A 13,863-nucleotide genomic window follows, 5' to 3' on the forward strand; every position below is an offset into this window, starting at 1 on the left:
CCCCAATAGTCAGCGATGGCACCTGCTGACTATATCGGGACGCCGGCAGCCACAGGCACTCGGTCTTGGACGGGTTGAGTCTGAGCCTGTTCCTCCCCATCCAGACCCACACGGCCTCCAGGCAGCGAGACATCACATTAAGGGCATCGTTGGGGTGGTCTGGGGTGGAGATGTACAGCTGAGTATCATCAGCGTACAGATGACACTTCACCCCAAAACCACGGATGATCTCACCCAGCGGCTTCACATAAATGTTGAACAGAAGAGGCGAGAGGACCGACCCTTGTGGCACTCCCCATGCGAGACGCCTCGAGGTCGACCTCTGCCCCCCTGCCAACACGAACTGCGAGCGGTCGGAGAGGAAGGAGGAGAACCACCGCAGAACGGTGCCCCCTATTCCTAACCCTCTCAACCGCTGCAGCATGTGTTGTGGCCCCGCCCTCTGAGCCTGTCCCATCGGAGGAAGAAAGCTCCGAGCATGAGGAAGAGGAGTCAGCCAGGCCTCCCTCTCCAGGCCCCTCCCCTCTGGCATTGTCTCAAGTGCCGGCCGAGGGAGAGGAGACAGCTGATTCGAGTCAAAGTGATAATGACACATCATTCCTGGACGCACGCCTCCGAAGGCGTGATAAACGTTTGCAGCAGCTTGGGAGGCGTGCTAGGGATTAGAACTGAGTCACTGGACCACACCCCAGAGACCACACCCCAGAGACTATATAATAGAGAGTGGTAGTCAAGGATCTTTTGTGACGAACAAAGCAAAACCTTGGACAGTCACTAAAGCCTCGTCCGGAACTGCTGGGAGGAATATTATTTCTGTTTGGACTTTCTTGAACGTTCGTATCTTATCTGTCTGTTTGTGAAAATAAAGTAACTTGGCAGACGGTGTGTCTATCGCTGCCAAGTCGGAGATAAGAACTGGGTGCGTTCCAAAGTGTTTCCTTAACCCTCGACTGGCTGTGTGTGTGTGTGTGTGGGGACGGGGACAGATCAGCATGATACCATGGTCGATGGTATCAAAAGCCGCTGAGAGATCTAATAGGACTAGGACAGAGGAGCAACCCCTGTCCCGAGCCCTCCAGAGATCATCCACCAACGTGACCAATGCCGTTTCTGTGCTGTGCCCCTGCCTGAAGCCCGACTGGTACGGGTCTAGATAGATAGATAGCTTCATCCAGGTACCTGGGCAGTTGTCGTGCCACCACACTCTCAACAACCTTCATCACAAAACGAAGGTTGGAGACCGGACGGTAGTTAGCTAATTCAGCCGGGTCCAGGGAAGGCTTCTTGAGGAGGGGCCTCACCACCGCCTCTTTCAAAGCGGCAGGAAAGGCACCCTCACTCAGAGAAGCAGTTACAATCTCCTGGAGCCAGCCTCGTGTAACCTCTCGGGAGGCCAGTACCAACCAGGAGGGACACGGGTCCAATAAACATGTGGCGGCACTAATCCTACCCAGAACCCTTTCCACATCCTCGGGAGCCACAGGATCAAACTCCTCCCAGGTAATATTCTCAAGACCTACCCTCGTCTCCTCCCCCGGACTCACCCAGTCGGAGTCCAAGCCTTCCTGAATCCGAGCGACTTTATCGTGCAGGAATTGCACAAAATCCTCAGCACAACCCTGCAAGGGATCTTCCCGCACTCCCCCCTGAAGAAGGGAGTAGGTCACCCTAAACAGGATGGCTGGGCGGTTCTCTGCAGATGCGATAAGAGCGGAAAAATGGTTAGATTTCGCTGCTTTTATCGCCACTAGGTAGGTCTTGATATAAGACCTCACCTGTGTCCGGTCGGAATCAGAATGACTAGTCCTCCAAATGCTCTCTAGGCGTCTTTTCCGACGCGTCATCTCTCTCAGCTCCTCAGAGAACCAAGGAGCCAATTGAGATCGGCATCGGGTCAGAGGCCGCAAAGGCACGACACGATCCAAAGCTCCGGCGGCCGCACTCTCCCAGGCAGCCACCAGCTCTTCAATCAAGTCGTGTGTCAGAGTCTCAGGAAAGGGCCCAAGCTCCGTCAGGAACCTTTTGGGATCCATCAGGCGCCTGGGACGGAACCATTTGGTCGGTTCCGTCTCCCTGCGGCAGGGGGAAGCGATAGGAAAGTCCAAGTGAAGGAGCGAATGATCTGTCCATGACAAGGGTTTAATATCTAAGTCCCCTCTACCAAGATCATTCAACCACTGACCAGAGATGAAAATCAAGTCCAGAGTGTGTCCCCCTATGTGAGTGGGGCCTTGAACTAACTGGGTCAGGTCCATGGCCGTCATGGAAGCCATGAACTCCCGAACCACCTCTGACGCCTCACCCGCGGATGGAAGGTTGAAATCCCCCATGACAATAAATCGGGTATCCACCGCCACCCTGGCGATGACGTCGAGTAGCTCGGGTAGGGTTGCTGCCATGTGGCAGGGAGCCAGGTACGCAGTCAGCAAACCCATCTGCACCCCACGGCCCCACTTCACAAAGAGGGACTCACATCCAGCTATCTGAGGAACAGTGGTCTCCCTCGGACAAAGACTCTCCCTAATAATCACCGCCACTCCCCCACCCCTCCCCTGGGCCCTTGGCTGATGAAATGTACGGAAACTTGGTGGGCACATTTCAACGAGGGGGACCTCCCCCCTCTTGGCCCAATCAGGTCTCTGTAATACCTGCCAGGTCCGCACCCCCCTCCAATATAAGATCACAGATGAGGGGGGCTTTATTAACAACCGACCTGGCATTACACAACATCAGCCGTGGACCCTGGGCCTGAGACTCTGCACAACCCAGGCCACGAGTCGCGCATTGGGGGCCGGAGTGCGCAATTGCTCGTAAACAGCGTATGCACACCCCCGACACATGATATGGTCCCCTGCGCCCGTCATACCTGCCCCTCCCACTCATTATTACAATTGCATTGCCCTTCTTGTTATCCCCCTGCTCCCCGGATAAATTTTCTTTCCTGACCCCTCTGCTGCAGCCAATCAACCTATCACCCCACTCAGTAGCTATCTGGACCCCCCCCCCAGGTCCACTTTTACAACCCCCTCCCTTCCTCCCGGGTCCCCTTAAAATTTTCTTTAAAAATTTAAATAAAAAACCTCTCAACCCCCTCTTCGCTGCATGCCATCTCTCTCATTTTGCTGAATAAACTGTGATGGTCTGCTTTACTCATTATTTGTTTGTTTCTCGCTTTTATTATTTTACCAATAACTCAAGGTGGTGAACATATCCAACACACCTCCCTCCTCTATTTTCTCCCTAATGACAATCCTATGAGGTGGGCTGAGTTGAGAGAGAATGATTTGGCCCAAAGTCACCCAATTGGCTTTCATGGTGAAGGTGGGACATACAGTCCCGGTCTCCTTTCTAGCCTGATGCCTTAACTACTAGACCAAGCTAACTACATGGAGCCTGAGACCTCTGAATTATACACAGCCTCTGAATGCCTTGGGTGAGGCTATCAAAGCTGCTGCTGACATTGATGCTAAGTATTTTTTATGAAATAGAAGGAGGCTATCATTAAGTACATGGAGAGGAAACATATTTGTTTAAATCAATCTTAGTAAATACCTTTACAAGATCTAGTTTTCAGAGTATGGCACTTCTCATGCCAGTTTAAGACTAAATGCTACTCCTGACTTTAAAACTGTTTATAAGAAATTCTGCTTTTTATAAATAATACTAGTGGGGTTTGCACATCGCTTAAATATAGCAAGCAATATTATAGCTTAGCATAGTGGATTAAATCCATGGAGTTTCTAACATTTGATGTACAGTATATAGAAGAAGTGTAGTATAGTGGTTAAAGTGTTGATCTGGGAGCAAGGAGACCTGATCTGACCCTTAGCCATGGCTGGTTGATGGATTTGTGGCCAGCCCATCATACTACATGTGATTATACTGAAGAAAATTGGAAGTGGAAATACTGTGTACACTGCCATTAACTCATAGAAAGAGGGGATGCTAAAAGAAATAATACTTGGAATTGAGCCCTTCAGGAGCCCTAATTAAATGTTTTTTGCAACTTAATTTTTTGCTTGTATTTGAAGTGAACTGGCGGTTCCAATGTAGTCTTATCTTTAAAAAAATACCCTATAATACAACAGCTTCTTTCTCCCCTTCCACCCTACAAAAAGAGCAGATACAGAAACAAAAAAAATATGTAAGTTGCCCCATCACACCTACTGTACAACTAGAAGATAACTGGATGCACTGAGTATAGAAATAAAATTGGAAGGAAGTATTTTTATTGAATTTTTACCATTTATGTATCTAAATTAATGAGCCGAGGTGACGCAGTGGTTAGAGTGTAGTACTACAGCTACTTCAGCTGACTGCTAGTTCAGCAGATCAGTGGATCAAATCTCACCGGCTCAAGGTTGACTCAGCCTTCCATCCTTCCGAGGTGGGTAAAATGAGGACCCAGATTGTTGGGGGCAATATGCTATTTAGTATACTGTCTTTGGTGTAAGCCGCCCAGAGTCCTCGGAGAGTGGGCGGCATAGAAATATGACTAATAAAATAAAATAAATAAATTTTCTTCTGATTTATGGATTTATTCAAGTAAAGTATATCAAAATTTGATTGGATAGATAAGGACATTTATCAATAACTGGGGAATTCTTAAATGGCAAAACATTTTAAAATAACTTGGCTTGAGCATGAAACAGCAAAATAATATTGTAGAAAATAGATCCTCCAATCTAATACCATTGAATACCATAGAATTAGATCACTCATAGAATTAGAATCGCTCATGAATTTCTTACAGTACATTTCTTTGTCTCAAAAATAAAAAAGCTGATTAGAAAAGAGTTAATATAGGACATTGAAGAATAAATTTCTTTTTTACATATGTCTCTCATTAAATTTTTATTATTATTATTATTTTCAGGTTGGTGATGGTACAGATTTCCTGTTTAATATAGATAGTGAATTAAAGTCCAGCAGTATTTTTTTTCTCCATAGGATGCTAAGATCATGAAGGGATAGTTTCTCAGAAGAGGGTCACTGTAAGAAGTATTAGAATGCTGGAGCTAATCTTAAAGTTAAAATGTATGTCATATGTGATGGTTCATTTTGTTTTTAAGGCCATATGTACATATTTGAGGGCAAAGACTACTCCAAGGAAACTAGCCAAGGGGACAAGAAGGCATATGATCATTTGCTAGAACATCAGAAAGCTCTCCTTAAAGACCTCAGTCAAGGAGGAAGAATTCTCCGAAATAAAGAAAACGTAAGAATAATGTGACATTTTGATACTTTAATTAGTGTACCAGAAAAAGCTTATTTGAAGTTTATATACAAACATAACAGGAAGTAGGAAGGAAATATAATTTTTACTGTCAACTTCCATAGTATGCCCTTTAGATTACCGTATATAACCAAGCAGACAACTGAAAAAAGAGTCATGCTGGGGAAAAAATCTAGCTATGGATCAATCTGTATATTTTAAATTACAGCAAAGATCAAGCCAAATTTTATCCTGTTTGACTGGATTTATTCTCCAGTTTCTATGGATACTCTATCCATCAATTTCTAGTCAACCAGAATTTTAAAATCTCAACAAATATAGATACTGGGTAGCAATTTATAAATATTCAGTTGAATTTTCAGGCCAAATAATCTGGAAAGTCTTATATTGGTCAATGCAGTGGCGTGTTCTTGTTGTTTTGAAAAAGTATCTGGGAGTTGATCAGAAGAACCTCTGATGGTATTGGATGAAGAGGAATATAAAAGCAATTTGAGATAAAAAAGATTATATCCCATAGATTATTTTTCTAGGTTCTTCTTTTGACCGCTGATATGGGACCTAGTAAAAAAAGGCGTAAACTGAGCCCAGAAGAGCTGGGAGTTCAGCAGAAAAAATTGCAGGAAGCAGCAGCAAAGAGGGTAAGGCTCAGAGAAGAAAAGAGGCAGAGGGCAGCAGAGACTGAACAGCAGAAAAAGTAAGTTTTTTGCATGCTTTGTTCCCTCAGCTGTTGACCCTGTTCTGGGCTTCAATGAAAGAGCATTTTAAAATTAGCATACCGTTACTAGAAGCCATTCATTTCTCTATACTCTGTTGGTCTAGAACAGGGATCGGCAACCTTAAACACTCAAAGAGCCACTTGACCCGTTTTCTACAGAAAAAAAAACACACCGGGAGCCACAAAACCTGGGTGGGCATAGCCAACTCGATGTCGCTCACTCCCACCCAGCCACCCAGTCCCACTCAGCCATACGTACCCAGCCACAAAACCATTCTCTATGTCTCTCCCCTCTCTCCCCCCATTTCTGTATCTCTGTGTCTGTTCCTCACCCTATCTTCCCTCTATCTCCCTGTGTCTCTCTCCTTCTGTATCTCTCTCTCTCCCTCTCTTCCCCTCTCTCACCTGCTCTCCATGTATCACTCTGTATGTGTCTCTCTGTGTATCACTCTGTGTGTGTCTCTATGTCTCTTGCTCTCTCTGTATATGTGTGTGTCTTTCTCCCTCCCCTCCCTTCAGGCGACCATCCTCCTTCCCCCCTCCTCTCGTAACTCCCTGGCCGGGAGCAAAGCACAGCAAAAGCGCACACAGGGTGGGCGGCTGCTAGCTTAAGGAGGGTCTTAACAGGACGCTGCTTCTCTCCTGCACTAATGCTCCGGTCATCGCCTTGCCATGTCATTGTCCACCCCCAGCAGCTCTTCAGACGAGCGCGGAGGGAGAGAGAGAGAACATGCATGTGTCTTTCCTGAGGGAGTAACTAACTGTGTTGAGGCAATTGAAAAGTTCATGTGGATCAGTGGTGAAATGTAAAATTTGTTACTACCGGTTCTGTGGGCGTGGCTTGGTGGTGGGGGTGTAATGTGACGGTGGGCGTGGCCAATTTTCTTTTTTTTTTTACTTTTTTAAAGCATTTTATTACAACCTATTAACCTACTGAATCGCCTGATCCGGTCCGAACCGGGAGCATTTCATCCCTGATGTGGATATGTAATAGTGGCATATTAGGAAGTCATGTGAATTGGCAAAGCAATATTTTACTTTCTCTCTCTTATATAACATAAGGAGTAATTAATTACCTTGGGGATTTGTATTGCCATTTCAAAGTGAGGAGTTTCCATTCCTGTCCCATCACTGGTTGGCCCCGCCCCTCTTATTTCTTTTTTGGACTCCAGCCTGAAGCAGCAGGAAGCAAAGGCTTCCTGACATGAAGGCAGCTACAGGGCCGCTTCACTCCTGCACTCTCCGGTGACCCTCCTCCTCCTCTCGTAACCCCTAGCCAGCTGTGGCTGAGCTGGGAGCATGCGCACGCATGGGGAGACCCTCCTTAAGCGAGCCGCTGCCCGCCCCACACATGCCTTTCCTGAGCTTTGGCGCTCACTTGAGGAGGGTCTCCCCACGTGTGCGCACGCTCCCAGCTCAGCCATAGCCGGCCAGGAGTTCACAAGAAGAGAAGGAGAGTGCAGGAGCGAAGCTGCCCTGTACCTGCCTTCATGCCACATTTGTGCGTAAGGCAGCCTTTGCTTCCTGCCACTTCGGGCTGAAGTCCCCCCAAAAAATAAGGGGCGGGGCCAACCAGTGATGAGACAGGGAGCCGTGGCAGAGGGCCCAAAGAGCCACAGCAGAGGGCCCAAACAGCCGCTTGTGGCTCTGGAGCCGTGGGTTGCCAACCCCTGATCTAGAATCTCTGTAGAATATGGGCTGCTTTCATACTACTGTTTCAATGGTGCTGAAGCAGGATTGAAACTCAGCTGATGTTTAAGTTTAAAATAAACACTGCATTATTTATACAAAATAAAGGGATTTTTTTTTTCATTTAATTCAGGATAGCCTTGTGGGAAGCCAATCACTATCAGTCTTGCTGCCTTGAGTCAGAAGAAAGCAGTGAAGAAGAAGACAAAGAAGAGGAAAAAAGTCTATTGGATTTAGAATATACAGACCCTGAGCAGACTTCTATAAAGTATATTATGGGTGATGTTACCCATCCCATAGTAGGAGATGAGGATGCCATAATTGTTCACTGTGTAGGTAAGTTAAGTAAACTTTAGGTTAAAAGCCTATATTTTGTGCATTGTGTTAATTAATTCAGTGGATTAATTGAATGTTTTTGCAAGTATAGATCCAAAAACATATTTTTATTTATTATTTGCTTTATTGAGAGAGAAATTTGCATGTGGAATCTATCATAATTTTCCTCTATAACTACCTGAAAGGAAAAAAGGTCTAAATATTTGGAAATTTCTTTAATAGTATTTTAGCTTGAAGTAAAAGGTGAAATTTATACAGTAGCCATTTCTCTGCAGCAGTTTTCTCTATTCTACTCTTCTTCAGAAGTCGTGTTACATTAGTTCCTAGATTCATATTATTGTGGCATTTGGCTAGCTGGAGATTCTGAGAGTTGTAACATTGCATACATCTAGAGCGGAATGGGACATTTTGCCTCCTACCTTTGGCCACGCCTGCTTCTCCGCCAGGTTTCCGCCTTGGAGATTCTCCTTTAGCTTTTCTCCTCGGCTGACACGCCCCCACCCATTCGCCACGGCCCCTCAGTCCCACATGCTTCGGCACAGCCCATTCGACGCCACACTGTTAGTCCCAGACCTTTCGCCTCCTGGGACAGTTAGCCTCCAGCCAATTGGCTAGTTGCCAATGCTGGCAGCCAGAAGCCGGCTTCATCCAAAGGAGTTTTTATTTTGGGTGGGTATCCTAGCCTTAGAAAGAGAGAGGGAAGGAGGAAGGGAGAGAGAGAAGGGAGACAAGAAAGAAAAGAAAGAGAAAGGTGGGAGGGAGGGAGGGGAAAAGGAGAGGAAGGAAGGACCATAAACCCTAGCACTAGACACAGCTTCAGTGGATGCTTTGAAATAGCACAGCAATCCAGGGTTGGAAGGGACCTCCGAGGTCATCCAGTCCAACACCCTGCTCCAGCAGGAGAGCCTTATATCATCTTAATATAATTAGATGTACCTCTAACACAGAGAAATTCCCAGAAAAGGGAAGGAATTTACAAGGCAAGGCTGCCATGCAGAAGAAGGCAAAAATAGTCCTCGACTTATGACAACAATTGAGACCAAAATTTTGGTTGCTAAGCAAAGTGAGTTTTGACACATCTTACTCAGTCCATCCTCCAACAGTGGAGGTCAATCACTGTGGGCCAGATTTAGAATTTTAAAGCAAAGGCCTGCCGGATTACTGGTAAGAGAAGGGTAAAGGTACCCCTTGACTTACTGTGTGTCCACCATTGAGCCTCGAATCTCCATTGGTAAGGGAGATAGCTGTTCAGTGAGCTTTCTCCCACTTTACGGCCAGTCTTGCCACTGTTGTTAAGCGAGTAGTTGCAGCTCGTGAGTCACACAATCGCTAAGTGAATCCGGCTTCCCTGTGGACTTAGTTGGTCAGGTCACAAAAGGGGATCGGGTGACTCTGGGACACTGAAACCGTCATAAGTAAGAGTCAGTTGCCAAGCATCTGAATTTGGATCACCTGGCCATGGGGATGCTGCAACAGTCATTAAGTGTGAAAAACAGTCATAAGTCCCTTTTTCTAGTGCCCAACTTTTTTTTTTTTTACAGCAGCCCATCTGCAGGATCAGGTTTGGGGTGGGGAAAGAGCAGAATCTTAGGTACGGACATACAACATCGGTGACGGCTGGCCATGACGGTCATAAGTTAAGGATGGATTAAGTAAGATGCGTCAAAACTCACTTTAATAATGCTCTTGCTTAGCAACCACAATTTTGGGTTCAATTGTTGTCATAAATCGAGGACTATCTCGATTATCAAGGCTGCCTTCCTCTGCATGGCAGCCTTGCCTAGTAAACTCCTTCCCTTTTCTGGGAATTTCTCCTCTGTGTTAGAGGCACATCTTATTATATTAAGATGATATAAGGTCTCCTGCTGGAGCAGGGGGTTGGACTGGATGACCTCAGGTCCCTTCCAACCCTGGATTGCCAAATGGGCAGGGGTGTGTCAGCCAAGGAGAAAAGCTAGAGGAGAATCCCCTGGGGTGGAAGCCTGGCAGAGAAGGAGGCACGGCCAAGGATAGGAGGTGAAAAGTCCTAAACCCCATTTTGGGCACCAGGGACCAGTTCTGTTGGGAACAGTTTTTCCGCAGACCGGGGGCAGCGATGGGATTAAAAAAAATTTACTACCGGTTCTGTGGACGTGGCTTGGTGGTCATGTGGCTGGAGTGGGTGTGGCTGGGTGGTCATGTGATTAGGTGGGCGTGGCCAACTTGACGTCACTCACATCAACGGGTGCCTTGCCTGGCCTCTCCTCGCCTCAAAGGCCTCAACGAGATACAATTTCCCTGTCTATTTATTTACTACTACTGAACATCCAAAATACATTTAATCCTATGTATATATGCCATATGTGTACATATATATTACATAGTATAGAGTGTGTATAGGCACACAAAAAGATACATTATCTACTATATATATTCTATGTGTATGTACACACAAACACACACACACAGCTCTTCTAAAACTATACACATTCAACCTCAGTTACTACATTTGGAAAAACACAAACACAAGTCAACTTTCTGCCACACATTTAACTATAACTTCTGTACATTAAAACATTACACACACCTTCAGATGTTCTTCCCTAGCCTGCACATGACTGTTAGAGCCAGGAGATGTCATGGATTGAGTAAAATGTGGTGAAACTCACTTAACTACGCTCTTGCTTAGCAACCAAAATTTTGGGCTCAATTGTGGTTATAAGTCAAGGACTATCTCGGCCTTCCTCTGCCTTATCCTAGTAAACTCCTTCTCCTTTCTGGCAATTTTCCTCTCTGTTAGAGACACCAAAATAATCCAGACATATAAGGTTTCCTGCTGGATCAGGGGGTTGGCTTAGATGCCTCCAAGGTCCCTTCTAACCCTGCTATTCTGTTATTCTGTAAGGATCTCCTGCTGGAGCAGGGGGTTGGACTAGATGACCTCTAAGATCCCTTCCAGCCCTAGATTGCTGTGCTGTTTCAAAGTGTCTTCTGAAGCATCTTCTAGTGCCAGGATTTGTGGTCTCCTTTTTTTCTCTCTCTCTCCCTCCCTCCTTCCCTCTCTCCCTCTTTCTTTCTTTCTCTCTCTCTCTCTCTCTCTCTTTCTCTCTCTCTTTTTGTTTCTTTCTTTCTTTGTCTCTTTCTTTCTTTCTTTCTTTCTTTCTCTTTCTTTCTTTTCTCTCCTCTCTCTTTCTTTTTTCTTTCTTTTTTTTCTCTCTCTCTCTCTCTTACTTTCCCTTCTCTTCCTCCTTCCCTCTCTCCTTCAAAGGCTAGGAGAGTGAGATCCACCTGAAAAAAAAACTCCTTTGGATGAAACCAGTCATTGCATCCGGCTTATTCAACCCAAGATACACACATACACACACTCAATTTAAGCAAATTCCCTTGTTTTGGTCACACAGCCCTCCACGACGGAGGCCTTCCCGGGGAACAAAGCAAGAACTTACTGATCCATCCCCAAGGCGAGCTCCAAAGTGATATGGCAGCGGTGATGGAAGGAGAACTCCAGAGCGATGCTAGCAGCGCTCCAAGAGAGCGGCCCTTGGGGCCCTGGGAAGCACACAGTGAAATTTACTTTAGCAACCAGGAGTTGCCGCTTTGGGTCCTCCTGTAAATCCCACTCCCATCCAGAAAACGCTGTGGGCAGTAGAGAGAAACAGGTGCTGGGTGCTCCTTTCTGCCGCCCGCAGCACTTTCACGAAGTGGGTGAAGTCGGACCCAAAGCTAAATTTCGCTGTGCTGCAAAAGATGCTCTCACTCTCCCAGCAAGCGCAGTGGTGGAGAGAAGCAGCCACTGACCCAGAGAGCACGTGAAGCTGCTCCACATGTTCTCTGGTGACCTGTTTTCTCTCCCCTGCTGCTTTTGCTGGGAAAGCATCTCCTCCTCACCGAAGCTCCGCTCCAACCCCGCAGGAATCCCGGACAAACCCAAACTGCGGCATTTGCCTGGCTGCTCAGCAGAAACTTTCCGAATTTCCCCCTCACACAATCAGGAACGACACGAGGCACTAGTGAGGACAAGGTCAAATCTGAGGAAAGGAAGGCGCTCTGTACATGGTCAGAGGCACTTTTGCTACCCAGCGAGTGCACCTTCTGTTGGGAAAGCAGATAACAGGGCTAGACCGCAAAAGCTCCCTCTTTTCCCGCCTCACCATCTCCCCCTTCCTCAACAACCATCGAGCATGCACATCCCTCGCTCACGCTTCTCCGTCGCATACACTCTCCCACTGCTCCACGCTACCGGCTCCCAGACAAGCTCCGGCTAACTTCTCAGCACGCAGGCGCAACTCAACCGATGTGGCAACTCTGGGAGTGGTGAAAGCAACCACTCGGAAACCTCCATCATTGCATGCACCGCCTCACTTCGTACCCTCGCGAGGTGGGAAAATGGTATATGTCCATCCACCCCGGGGCGCGCATGCGCAGGATTTTTTTTTTTTTTTTTTAATGCTTGGCACGTTGCTTCCCCATTGGTTTGTTTTTTCCCATTTATGAAGATGAGTTTTCTAAATTTTTCCCCAGCCCGTGCCACAAACTTTACTTTAGCAACCAGGAGTTGCTGTTTTGGGTCTTCCTCTAAGTCCCACTCCAGAAAATGCGGGCAGCAGAGAGAAATGGGTACTGACAGCAAGAGCAGTGGCTGAGAGAAGCAGCCGCTGACCTGGAGAGTACATGGAGCTGCTCCACGTGTTTTCCGGCGACCTGTTTTCTCTCCCCTGATGCTTTTGCTGAGAAAGCATCTTGTGAAGCACAGCAAAATTTAGCTTTGGGTCCAACTTCACTCCCATCGGGAAAGTGCTGCGGGCGGCAGAAAGAAGCACCCAGCACCTGTTTCTCTCTTCCCCCTGCAGCGTTTTCCAGATATGAGTGGGACTTACAGGAGGAACCCAAAGTGGCAACTACCGGTTGCTAAAGTTAATTTCACTGTGCAGCGCTTTACAAATGGTTCGGTAAGGTAGGTTCCAGACTGCTTCAGCCCATCTGAGACCATGCCACCCCCCCCGCAGCCCTTCGGCCAAGCGTGATAGGCCACAGGCCGAGTAAATTGCTTCAACCCGGGGGAGGGAGGAACACTGAGGCCAGGGCACTGGCCAGGGTTCTCTAGGTGTGTGGGCAGCGGGCCTGGCCATGGGGAGTTGGTGACCAACGGGAAGGCCACGGGGAAGGCAGGGAAGCATGGCGGGGCTGCGGGCCGGGTGGAACGGAGTAGGGGAAGGCAGGCAGGGACAGTGGGGGGCAGGGCAGCTAGCTAGGCAGCAGCCAGTGCTACCACCTGGGATGGAGCCATGCCGGCAGTGAAGCCAGCAAGACAAGCTCCGGGGACAGTGGGGGGGCCTGCAAGCTCCGGGGACATTGAGGCAGGAGCTACCGCAACTCGCAGGCTTACCTGTAGGCAGGAGGAGGCAGATCAGCGCCGCTCAGTTGGGGCGCAGCAGGCACGCACCGGGTGGGAAGGCAACTTAGGCAGACAACTTAGAGCAGAGGCTGTATGCATGCGCAAGCGATGACCCATAAACAGTGAAGGGTGACTGGGCGGGGCAGGCAGGTGGGAGTGGAGCCAACTAGAGGTGGTATTTGCCAGTTCGGCGAACCAGTCCAAATTTCCGCTACCGGTTCACCTGAACTGGTCCAAACCAGCTAAATACCACCTCTAACCTCTAACCGGGGGGGCACTGGTTGGATCCCACACATGCTCAGGTGGGGCTTCACTCACTTGTGAGTCTCGGTTCCTGGTGCTGATCCGTAACGTGGGAGTTGGGCACTTCTAATATAGAGGACACCAGCAAAAATATAGCAGTTGTATAACATTGTCATGCTTTATCACATTCAGTTGGATTGTTAATTACAATAAAGTATATCTGTCCTAAACAGCTAGGTAGCATGATCTGGCTAGACATCATTGGTTACT

General features: G+C 47.5%; 1 protein-coding gene across 1 annotated transcript in view; it reads left to right on the plus strand.

Annotated features, from left to right (window-relative positions):
- CHD1L (chromodomain helicase DNA binding protein 1 like) overlaps positions 1-13,863 on the plus strand; it is a 91,893-nt gene that overhangs the window by 57,923 nt on the left and 20,107 nt on the right. The window contains exons 16-18 of the mRNA XM_070938354.1: positions 5,073-5,218; positions 5,767-5,930; positions 7,774-7,976. Of these exons, the coding sequence (XP_070794455.1) occupies positions 5,073-5,218; positions 5,767-5,930; positions 7,774-7,976 (513 nt within the window). The remainder of the gene's footprint in view (positions 1-5,072; positions 5,219-5,766; positions 5,931-7,773; positions 7,977-13,863) is intronic.

This window comes from Pituophis catenifer, unplaced genomic scaffold (genome assembly GCF_029215685.1).
Source record: "Pituophis catenifer annectens isolate HBS135680 unplaced genomic scaffold, rPitCat1.0.hap2 SCAF_2, whole genome shotgun sequence".
NCBI lineage: Eukaryota > Metazoa > Chordata > Lepidosauria > Squamata > Colubridae > Pituophis > Pituophis catenifer.